Source organism: Erigeron canadensis, chromosome 2 (genome assembly GCF_010389155.1).
Source record: "Erigeron canadensis isolate Cc75 chromosome 2, C_canadensis_v1, whole genome shotgun sequence".
Lineage (NCBI taxonomy): Eukaryota > Viridiplantae > Streptophyta > Magnoliopsida > Asterales > Asteraceae > Erigeron > Erigeron canadensis.
Window position 1 is genome coordinate 32,809,419 of NC_057762.1, and position 11,979 is coordinate 32,821,397.

Below are 11,979 nucleotides of genomic sequence, written 5' to 3' on the forward strand. Positions count from 1 at the left end.
CAAAAAGTGCCAGAGCAATCAGCTTCACTACTATCTAACCCTCGACACACCTTCGCTTTTAAAAAAGCTCAACACTAACCAGTTAAACGCGGTTAAGTCTATTTTTTTGGAGCTACAATGCCTCACGAAGCCCAAAGTGGAACAAATTTGGGTTCCGCCAGGAACAGAGAAGACATCCACTTTGGCCTCGATGATTGTACTGCTGATCAGAATGAACCGTAGGGCGGTGGTGTGTAAGCCCACAAATGTGGCGTTTCTAGAAATTGCAAGGAGGGTACTTGAGTTAGTACTAGATCAGTAGATCCTACGGAATTAATTCTCTTTGGCAACAACAAAAAACTAAAGGCAGGACATAATACTATTCATAAGATCTTTTGGGATTAAAAGAAAGAATTATTGATAGAAATTTTAAGTTTAGAAAATAGTTTCCTTCAAACCATTCAGGAAATGGGTCATATTTGATCAGACTTTAATAATGATTCGGTTATCCGACAAAGGTATAAAAGTCTCTCATCGAGAATTCGATATTTATTGGTATCGTAAGGACTCACTTTCCAAAAACCGTACTCAACGAAGAAAACATCTCATCTGTCATTAAAAATGTTGGATCACTTTGATAAGATTCTCGAAACTAGCACGTCGATTTGGTATCACCAAAGTACAGTATCTCGTGTAATATTTGATGCAATGCTGTAAGATATTTATCACCAATAAGGTTTATTTTACATAAAATTATTCTTGATTAGCAAGATTCTTTTTCATCACAGGTTGTTGGGATTTCTAGTAGAAATTTTCACTAAAAAATTAAGAATTTGCAAATAGATATAGAGATTACTTCCTATTTATTACTTATAAAAAAGATTGTGCATCATGGGCTAGGTGAAGACAATATGTTATGCTGTGTAACAGTATAAGTGTGTAGGTCACCTAGTGGCCCAAGGTAGAGAATGGGCATTTGGCAATGATTCACTTTTGTTTCTACCTTTTGTCATGCAGACCAACTCTTATGTAACTACTTTTATATTCCAAATTGTTTCATATCCAACCTATCAAAGGCATTATTATTCTTCTTTCAAGATTATGTACATGATTATAACATTCCTGATTCCTATTATGCGATATATATATATTTTTTTTTATATTTTTTTTTATCTTATACTACTGCTTAGATAATAGCATAAATGTCAAACAGCACAAAGTTTGCCATATTAAAAATTTTGGTTTCAAGCTCAAAATTAAAAACATGATGGAACCAAATAATTTACTTTTAGACACAAATACACAATCACCACCCCATCCTATCCCCTAAAACATGTCCTCGTATAAGGCCAATTTCCAGTTCAACTTTGGCCCCCAGCAACAACAAAGAAAAAAGAACTTTATTTGAAAAAATAATAAAAGATAAAAGGTCAGAATTGATACCACATTGCTATATTTCATAAAGGATTTGAACGCATATTGTCAAAAATGTGAAATATAAGTACTCTTTACAACACCATTCGAGTGGAATTGTAAAATCTGATTGTACATCCTACATACTTCACATATCTATGGGATCAGGTATAGTTGTATTATATATAAGATCTGCAAACAGTAAAATGCAAGTGAAATGTGCCTCATTTGATTAAACATAAATTGGTAAAAGAAACAATGCATGATGAAGACATAGACATGCTTCATGCAGCAATACAATCTGATGGTTTTAAGGAGTTTCTGAACGTTTTATAGCAGAAACCACGTGTAGATCATTTCACATGGTTTTAAGGAGTTTCAGATTGAAAAGGCTAGAACTAGAAAGCCTACAGTCGATCTTCAAATAATCAAATATGGATTTTTCTAGAACAGCAAAAACTTCGTAAAATTTCTTCTCGTTATCAATTAATTTCCTGCTAATGTCTGTGCCACTCTATTGTATAAGAATCGTTTAGTCCTGGGTTTGCACTTGTACAATAAGCTGCTCAATGTGTTAAGAAGGATCACCACCTATTTTGACCCTGGTAACGGCGTATAGCATGTGAGTAATAGGACCAATGTGGGCTCTCTTCATCTATGGCACCTTGACCAAATGGGTGTTGCTCTACGTAGGACTTCACGTCATCAGCAGTCGCTAAACCTTCGAGATAGGTTCTGAGTTCCCCTTTAGGACCTGCAGGAAGGATAACACATTACACTATTTATAATAGCAGCATAGAAAGTTTTCTAACATTTCTACTTAGAGATGCAACACAACCAAGTGAACAGTGCTGGACATCGGGTCAAAACAGGTTAGACGGTTGGTCCGACCCACCAAGGCACCAAACTTAATTCGTCCACTATTACAAATTTGTATGCACAAGATTTACAAAAAAAAATTACAACTAAAAAGGTCTTTTTCACTTTTAACATTTTTACTCATTTGATGTGTATTTGAACAAATATAATGTAAATAGGTTGAAACTTACAAGGCACATCTACATCCACTTGCAAAGACGAAGAAAATAAATAGTCACACCAATGTAGTGTAAAATGGAAATACTTGATCGTAGCTCACCTAAGAAGTCATCATCCTTATTCTTGTAGCTGTAAGAAGCTGGATAGATTCCCGAGTACTTCTGCAAGAAAAAAACAATATACTCCACGAGAAAATGAGTAACTTGTTATAGTGACTAGATCAGTATCAGTAATCGGTTCATGAATCCAAGACTTATTTATAGTGTACGTGATATGAATCGGATGAGAAATTAGAGGGGTGTCAAGTGTGATATTTAATAGTTAATTTATTAACTTTAGTAATATCTTGTTCACCAAGTTTAGGGTTAGACAACTTGGTTAAATAAGGCCATTAGGCCACGGTTTTTAGGTGTGGAATATTATTGAGAATTTTATTGTTCCTGTTTAGTTAATATTGGAGTTTACTGGTTCTCGAATACCAGCCTATCCATTTAATTGTTCTTATCATTTGATACAAGACATTGGTTCATATCAGTACGACTTTAAGTTCTAAAGGATGGTGAGAGTCTTACAGGATTGAGCAATGCTTTGTATGGAGAATCATCCAGTAACAATGTATTCGATTCATTGAAAGTTCCTTTCATCCAACGATTTTTAGGATCCTTTTCCTCCCAGATCTTTCTCAAAGCCTTGAAGACTACGGGCTTATGTCTATTTTCAAGAGTTCTCAACCATGAATTCGTGCATTGGGAAGCTTCCTATAAATCACTCCCATATATGTACACATCAGATTTCACATAAATTACAACAGAAACAACTGAGTCAATAAAAAGAATGACTAACCCAAAGAAAAAGCAATTTATTCTTCATATCTCCCAATAGAAAGTCAACCACAGGGTCCAACATTGCCCTGCAAAACGGATCAAGATTTATATATACTGAAAACTATGATGAAAGAAAAGAAGAAACTAAAAAAGTGAGAAATATATAAACAGAATGGTACTTGGTTCTTGAGGACCAAATGCCAACGTTGAATCTCTCAAAGCAAAAGGTTAGAAAATCATCTAAGAAGGGTCTCTTAAATACTGCATCCAGACTAAGCTAGTTAAAAAAGAATTCACAGTTATATATAACATAAGAAGCATTGAAATTATCATCCAATTCATACTTGCTCGTCTTAGAATAAGCTTATCTGCTTTAACATCCTTTGGTGGGGAAAAAACAACATCCGTGAGCAACCCATTCACATCAAAAATAACAAGCTTTTTGCCCAACGTTGTAACTTGAGTTATTTGCTTGACTTCCGTGTAATTAGGAGCATCCAAACCAACAGATGTTTGACTCTTTCTCCGCCAAGGGGTCTTTTTTGGCAATGGCGAGTTCTGAGCAGCGGTTGTGGTTCCAGTTGACCCACTCTCACTATTGCCTACTTTTGTACACCCGATAGTTTTTAACATTGTACTCTCTGCATCACCAGTAATTGTTTTTTGGCCCTTCTCACCACCAAGAAATTCAGGGAAGTCTTCTTTTTTTGACTCGGTACTGAATACTTCAAGAGGTTTGTTTGTACCCGAGAATTTATTCGCAATAGCCATATCCTGTGTGCTCTCACTGTTACTCAAAATGCCCTCTGGGGCTAGGCCCTTTTTCTTTAACTTCTGTATCTCTCTCTTTTTCAATGCTATGGTATCTGTTGCAGCTGTTCCTGGGCCCCTCTTACCACTGGAAACTTCTGTGTGCTCTTTTACTTTTGACACCATCAACGCATCAGAAATTGCCTTTTTACTTGTGACCATCCCACTGCTTGTTGCTTCAGTGGACTTATTTATATCTGGGCCTTTTTCTGAAATAACCATCTCCTGTATGTTGTCACAAGTTATCATAATGTCAACCAAGCGTTGATTCTTGTTCTTTCTTAGCCTTCTACTTTTGTTTTTTGATGCTGGATTATCTGTTGCTATTTTGCCATTGGCAACTTCTGTGTGCTCTTCTACTTTTGACACCATCGACGTGTTTTTACCTGTGACCATCTCTCTGCTTATTGCTTCAAAGGATTTAGTCATACTCAAGTCTTTTTCTTCAATTGCCTTCTCAAAAGTTTTCATAACATCACCCAAGGCAGAATCCATGTTCTTATTTTTCTTCCTCTTTTTCTTTTTTGATGATGAATTATCTGTTGCAGTATTACCGTTGCCAACTTTTGTGTTCTGTACTCCATTTGGAACTATCATCACATCAGAAACTGCACTTTTAGTTGCGACCATTTCACTTGTTGCTTCAAAAACTTTATCCGCACCCGAGCCTTTCTCTTCAATCACCTTATCATGTGTATCCCCGCAACCCAAAGCTGGATTCTTGTTCACATTTTTCTGTGTGCTGCTCTTTCTTGATGCTGGCTTATCTGTTGCGGTTGTACCTGAACCCTCACCAATAGCAGTTTCCAGTTTTTGCAAGTATATGGGATCCAAAATCTCACCCGTGGTTCGCCTCCTGTTCACTTTTTTATTTTTAGTTTGACCTCCTGTCATGGAATTGGACTCTTTCTCGACCAATTTTCTCATTTTCCTTCTTTGTGATTTCGTAAGCTTAGCAGCACCATTTCCTTTATCATTTTCTGTCCCTGACTTAAAACTCTTTACATCTCCAGTAGCGGCTACAGTTGACACTGTCGTCTTCTGCTCAACAATTGCAGTCCTACTGAGGCCACTATTTGATTTATCCGGAAGGGATAAAACTGAGATGCTACTGAAATGAACTTCAATGTGTTGTTCTCCTTTTGGAATTATCGTCACATCAGGAACTGCACTTTTAGTTGAGACCATTTCACCAATTGTTGCTTCAAAAACATTACTTGCACCCGAGCCTTTCTCTGTGATCACCTTATCATTTATATCCCTAAGAGCTGGATTCTTGTTCACATTTTTCTGTGGCTTGCTCTTTTTTGAGGCTGTCTTATCTGTTGCAGTTGAACCTGGGCCCCCACCATTAGCAGCTTCCAGTTTTTGCAAGTATTGGGGATCCAAAATTTCACCCGTGGTTGGCCTCCTGTTCACTTTTTTATGTTTAGTTTGACCTCCTGTCATTGCATTCGAATCTTTCTTAGCCAGATTTCTCATTCTCCTTTGTAATTCGTAAGCTTAGCAGCACAATTTCCTTTTTATCATTTTCCATCCCCGAGTTTGAACTCTTTCAATCACAGTGGCGGCTACAGTTGACACTGCTGTCTTCTGATCAGCAATTGCAATTGTACCGAGGCCTCTATTTGATTTATCCAGATGGGATGACACTGAAATGTTACTGAAATGAACTTCCGGTTTCTTACTAATGTGATGACATGGCATTAATACTACACTTAACATGTTCAGTATCTTCCTGTATGTCTAACAATTCTAGATGTTTATTAACTTTTTTCTTGAGCGTCATTTTCCTATTGTTTACATATTGATCTATTGAGCTTAGCGCCACCTACATGACCTCCATCATTTTCCATCTTTGAAATATCTGGGACGAGACAACATGTTTACTTCCATTCTAGCTGAAGTTCTAAAAACTGACCAATAATCTGATAGGAAGACCGTAAAACTCATCTTTCACTAACACATACAACAAACAAGGCATGCACGCATTCATTCGTTTAATATAAACAAACCTTACCTAACAAAACATGGAACGTTAATGAACATAAATGAAGTAACAAAAGATTTGTTTGTGTTTGTTCATTTAGATAAATAAGTGAATTTCGAGAATAGTTCCATAATGGTTTGCCGAATGTTAGGTTAGGATAGTGACATCTGTATATTTCGATATCTTGAGCCATAATTTAGTCTGGCAACGTCAACTTAACATTCAATACTCAAAATTTTAAATTAAATTAAAATAAACAAGTGCATTAGGCTTTAAATTAAAACCAATACAATCCAGTTTAATATTAATTTATAATATATATTTATTGCTATATCAATAGATATGATAGTAACTAACAGAAGGAGCTGCAAAACAAAATAATTGTTAATTATAAAATGATAAAAACTAATATAAGGATTTAAAAATGAGTGAACATACCTAAAGTCAATTTATTTGATTTCCAGCGAGCAGTATCAGCGGCGGGGTCAGTGAGCGATTTTGGGTCTCTAATCTGGTTGCATATGTCAAATATCTGATGGCAAAGCCTCAACCACCACCACCTTAAGGGGTTGTTGATTTTCTGGTAGTTATTGATTTTCAGGTGAGATTGAAGCTGGACAGGGGATTTGGAATTTGAGGGTGTTGGTTTTTCATTTTTTTTTTATAATTAATCAATTTGATGAATTGGGTGGACACATAGTCAATATTGATGGCCACATCATGAGAAAGGTGAAGACAGTGTAAGTGTGTACGTCACCTGGTGGTCCAAGCCAAAGACTTTGCATTTGGCAATAATTCACCTTATGACAGAGTAAGCGTTTCTACCTTTTGATTTTTGTCATGCAGACCAACTCTTACACTATATAACTACTTTTGCATTCCAAATTGTTTCATATCCAACCTATCAAATGCATTTTATTCTTCTTTCAAGATGTACATTATTATAACATCCCTATTAAGCAATATTTTTTTGTTATCTTATACTGCTTAGATATTTTACGTTTAGACACAGGTACACAACGACCACCCCATCCTATCCCCTACAACAAGTCCTCATGTAATGCCAATTTCCAGCTAACCAACCTTTGGCCCCAGCAACAAAGAAGACTACTTTATTTGTAAAAATCAATATAAAAGGTTAAAAATAGATACCACGTGCTAGTATTCATAAAGGATTTGAACACAACACCATTTGAGTGAGTGGACTTGTAAAATATGATTGTACATCCCACACAACCTTACTTATCTATGGGATTGGGTAATTACTGTTTTATATAAAATCTGCAAATAGTAAATGAAAGGAAAATGTGCCCAATTTGATTAACATGAATTGGTAAAAGAAACAATGCATGATGAAGACACAGATATGCTACATGCGGCAAGACGATCTGACTAAGCAATTTTTCAAGTTGCAAAAAAGCCAACGACTATCTTTTACTACAACAAAGGTGTAAATTTCCTTAGCAGAAACCACATGTGGATCATTTCACATGGTTTTGCGGAAATTCCAGATTCCAAAAGCTAGAACTAGAAAGCTTACAGTCAATCTTCAAATATGCATATTTTTAGAGCGGCAAAAACTTTGCAGAACTTCTTGTCAATTTGCTTCCTACTAATGTATGTGCTACTCTGTTGCATTGAAACCGTTTAATCCTGGGTTTGGACTTGTACAATAAGCTGCTCAATGTGTAACAAGGATCATCTATTTTGACCCTTGAGAGCACGTGCATAATAAAACCAGTGTGGGCTCTTTTCATCTATGTCATCTTGACCAAACGGGTGTTGCTCCACATAGGACTTTACGCTATCAGCAGCCACTAAACCTTCGAGATAGATTCGTAGTTCCCCTTTGGGACCTGCAGGAACGATAACGCAATTTACAATAGCAAGATAGAAAGTTCTCTAAAATTACTTCCACTTAGAGATGCAATACAGCCAGGTGGACAGCGCTGGACATGGGGTCAAAACAGGTAATACGGTTGGTCCAACCCACCAAATTTGTCCACTTTTTCAAATACATACAAAATTCATTAAAAACTTATAACTAAAATGCTTTTTCTCACTTTTAACAGTTTACTCATTTGATGTGTATTTGAACCAATACAGTATATATAGGTTGCCACTTACAATTGGCACATCTACTTCCACTTGAAACAAAGAAGAAAATAAATTAAAGTGACATGATATGGTGAAAAATAGAAATACTTAATTGTAGCTCACCTAAGAAGTCATCATCCTTATTCTTGTAGGTGTAAGAAGCAGGATAGATTCCTGAGTGCTTCTGCAAGAAAAAAACAACATACTCCACGAGAAAATGAGTAACTTTTAACAGTAACTAAATCAGTATCAGTAATTGGTACATGAATTCAACATTTACTAGGAATGTACAATTTTGAGTTCTAAAGGATGATGAGAGTCTTACAGGATTGAGCAATGCTTTATATGGGGAATCATCCAGCAACAATGTATTCGATTCATTAAAAGTTCCTTTCACCCAACGATTTTCAGTATCCTTTTTATCCCAAATCTTTCTCAGATCCTTGAAAACTATGGGCTTATGTCTGTCTTCAGGAGTTCTCAACCCTGAATTCGTGCATTTTGAAGCATCCTATAAATAAATTTCCATACATATACACTTCAGATTATGCACAGGATCACTAGATGCAACTGAGTCAATAAAAAGTATGACTCACCCACAGAAAAAGCAATTTGTTCTTCAAATCTCCCAATAGAAAGTCAACCACAGGGTCCAAAACTGGCCTGCAAAACGATGCAAGAATTATATCTACTGCTCACTATGATGAAAGAAAAGAAGAAACTAAGAAAGCGTCAAATATATAAACAGAACGGTACTTGGTTCTTGAGGACCAAATGCCAACGTTGAATCTCTCAAAGCAAAAGCTTAGAAAATCATCTAAGAAGGGTCTCTTGAATACTGCATGCAAACTAAGCTAGTTAAAAAAGTATACACACTTATAAATAACAAGTATAGCATCAAAATTATCTTCCAATTCATACTTGCTCGTCTTTTAATAACTACATCTGCTTTAACATCCTTTGGTCCGGAAAGAACAACATCTGCGAGCAACCCATTCACATCAAAAATAACAAGCTTCTTCCCCAATGTAGCAACTTGAGTTATTTGCTTGACTTCTTTGTTATTAATAGTATTCAAAGCAACGGATTTTTGCTTCTTTCTCTGCCGAGGGGTCTTTTTTGGCAATGGCAAGTCCTGAGCAGTAGTTGTGGTTCCAGTTGACCCAATCTCACTATTGCTGACTTTTGTGCAGCCAACGGTTTTTAACATTGTACTCTCTGCATCACCAGTAATGGTCTTCGGGCCCTTCTCATCACCAAAAAGTTCAGGGAGGTCTTCTCTTTTTGACTCACTACTCAATGCTTCAAGAGGTTTGTTTGTACCCGAGACTTTATTCACAATAACTGTATCTTGTGCGCTCTCACCAATACTCAAAATGCCATCTGAGGTTAGGCCCTTTTTCTTTAATTTCCGTCTCTTCCTCTTCTTCGATGCTGTAGTATCTGTTGCAGCTGTTCCTGGGCCAGTCTTACCACTGGCAACTTCTATATGCTCTTCTACTTTAGACACCATTGACGCATCAGGAATTGCAGTTTTACCTGTGACCATCTCACTGCTTATTGCTTCAACGGATTTAGTTATATCAGGCCCGTTTTCTGCCATGACCTTCTCCTGTGTGTTGTCACAAGTTATCATAATTTCAACCAACGGTTGATTCGTGTTCTCACTTATCTTTTTTGATGCTGGATAATCTGTTGCGGTTTTGCCATTAGCAATTTCTGTGTGCTCTTGTACTTTTGACATCATCGATAAATCAGGAATTGCATTTTTACCTGTGACCATCTCACTGCTTGTTGCTTCAATGGATTTAGTTATACCCAAGCCGTTTTCTGCAATTACATTCTCCAGCCTGTTGTCACAAATCATCGTAACTTCACCCAAAACTGGATTCTTGCTCATTTTTCCCCGCTTCCTTTTCTTTTTTGATGCTGGATTACCTGTTGCAGCTTTGCCATTGGCAACTTCTGCGTGCTCTTCTACATTTGACACCATCAACGCATCAGGAATTGTGTTTTTACCTGTGACTATCTCACTGCTTATTGCTTCAACGGATTTACTTGTGCCCAAGCCTTTTTCTTCAATTACCTTATCACAAGTTTTCATAATGTCACCCGAGGCTGAAAACACGTTCTCATTTTTCTGCCTCTTTCTCTTTTTTGATGCTGAATTAACTGTTGCAGTATTACCGTTACCAACTTCTGTGTGCAGTTCTCCTTTTGGTACCATCGTTACAACAGGTGGGACCATTTCACCACCAGTTGCTTCAAAAACTTTACCCGTACCCGAGCCTTCTGCTGCAATCAACTTATCATGTGTCTCCACGCAACCCAAGGCTGGAATCTTAGTTTGCCCTCCTGTCATTGCCTTCAACTTTTTCTCTGCCAATTTTCTCCTTTTCTTTAATTGTCCTTTAGTAAGATTAGCTGCACCATTTTCTTTATCATTTTCCGTCTCTGAGTTTGAACACTTTCCATCTCCGGTAGCAGTAACAGTTGACACTGTCATCTTATGATCGACAATTGCAGTTGTACCAAGACTACTATCTGATTTCTTCGGAAGGGATGACACTGAAATGTTATTAAAATGAACTATACCCGTACCCGAGCCTTTTTCTGCAATCATCTTAGCATGTGCCTCCACACAACCTAAGGCTAGATTCTTAGTTTGCCCTCCTGTCAATGCCTTCAACTTTTTCTTCGCCAATTTTCTCCTTTTCTTTAACTGTCCTTTAGTAAGATTAGCAGCACCAGTTTCTTTATCATTTTCCGTCCCTGAGTTTGAACACTTTCCATCTCCGGTAGCAGCAACAGCTGACACTGTCGTCTTCTGATCAACAATTGCAGTTGTACCGAGACTATTATTTGATGACAAGGCTGTAACACTACTCTTAGCATTTTCAGTATCTTCTGGTTTGTCTAACGATTCTAAATTCTTCTTCATTTTTTTATTTAACGCCTTTCTCCTATTTTTTTTCTGTGATTTAGTGAGCTTGACGGCACCGTCATGACCTCCATTATCTTCCATCTTAGAAATCTACGGGACAGGAGACGACATGTTTACTTCATTCTAGCTAACGTCCTAATCTGATCAATAATCCGACAGCAAAACATTAAAACTCATGTCTTACTAACACAAACAAGGATTGTACGTATTCATTCGTAAACGAATCTTAACTAACATATAACCAAACTTTAATGAACACAAATGAAGGAACAAAAAATTGGTTCATGTTTGTACATTTAATATATAACTGAATTTCAAGCATAGTTCCGGAACGATTTGCCGAACATTCGGTTAAGTTAGTTAAATCGATATTTTTCAATATCTTGAGCCACAACCTAGTAGTAACAATATTTTGCTAACAATGCCAGCTTAACATTCAATATTCAAAATTTTATATTAAAATAATTAAACAACAAAAAAAAGTTATACAATTGCGCAATAGGTTTTATATCGAAATCAATCAATAGAAAGCAGTTTAATATTACTAAAAATATTATTATTATATCAATAGAAATGATGGTAATAATTAGAGGGCGCTATAAAATAAAATAAAATAATTATAAAGTAATATAAGCGATATAAGGATTAAAAAATGGGTGAACATACCTGCAGTTGATTAATTTAATTTCCGGCGAGCAGTTACGGCGGTGGCTCAGTGGGCGATTGTAGAGCGGCAGCTGGTCTTTGTTTTAGGGTTGACACACCAGTTAAATAGGGTTGTAATTAATTTTTTTTTTACATAATTATAATTAATTTTCATAAAAAGATTTCACTTGTTTTCCTTATTTAAAACTAGGAGGTTCGTAAGCCCCTTGTTGCGGGTC

At 36.4% G+C, this 11,979-nt stretch overlaps 2 protein-coding genes across 2 annotated transcripts; both read right to left on the reverse strand.

Annotated features, from left to right (window-relative positions):
• Positions 1-1,599: 1,599 nt before the first annotated feature.
• Positions 1,600-6,845, reverse strand: LOC122586959. The gene is made up of 7 exons (XM_043759004.1): positions 6,493-6,845; positions 3,599-5,716; positions 3,434-3,515; positions 3,274-3,340; positions 3,003-3,188; positions 2,531-2,591; positions 1,600-2,146 (listed from the first exon to the last, which is right to left on the reverse strand). The coding sequence occupies exons 2-7, from the start codon at positions 5,544-5,546 to the stop codon at positions 1,977-1,979; spliced, it is 2,514 nt and encodes an 837-aa protein (XP_043614939.1). The 5' UTR covers positions 5,547-5,716; positions 6,493-6,845; the 3' UTR covers positions 1,600-1,976.
• Positions 6,846-7,349: 504 nt separating this feature from the next.
• On the reverse strand, positions 7,350-11,176 carry LOC122588108. Its single transcript, XM_043760247.1, has 6 exons — positions 9,073-11,176; positions 8,908-8,989; positions 8,748-8,814; positions 8,477-8,662; positions 8,275-8,335; positions 7,350-7,910 (listed from the first exon to the last, which is right to left on the reverse strand). Exons 1-6 carry the CDS (start codon positions 11,174-11,176, stop codon positions 7,753-7,755), a joined length of 2,658 nt encoding a protein of 885 aa, XP_043616182.1. The 3' UTR covers positions 7,350-7,752.
• Between the last annotated feature and the right edge of the window lie 803 nt (positions 11,177-11,979).

Bases quoted from the DNA above. Each gene is read 5' to 3' on its own strand.
- LOC122588108 (XM_043760247.1), bottom strand. From the start codon at position 11,176: ATGGAAGATAATGGAGGTCATGACGGTGCCGTCAAGCTCACTAAATCA. The intron at 8,990-9,072 runs GTATGAATTGGA...GTTTGCATGCAG, and splicing joins AGTTATTAAAAGACGAGCAA to TATTCAAGAGACCCTTCTTA. The intron at 8,815-8,907 runs GTACCGTTCTGT...ATCGTTTTGCAG, and splicing joins ATTTGGTCCTCAAGAACCAA to GCCAGTTTTGGACCCTGTGG.
- LOC122586959 (XM_043759004.1), bottom strand. From the start codon at position 5,546: ATGAGAAATCTGGCTAAGAAAGATTCGAATGCAATGACAGGAGGTCAA. The intron at 3,189-3,273 runs GTTAGTCATTCT...AGTGATTTATAG, and splicing joins ATAAATTGCTTTTTCTTTGG to GAAGCTTCCCAATGCACGAA. The intron at 2,592-3,002 runs GTAAGACTCTCA...TTTTTCTTGCAG, and splicing joins ACAAAGCATTGCTCAATCCT to AAGTACTCGGGAATCTATCC.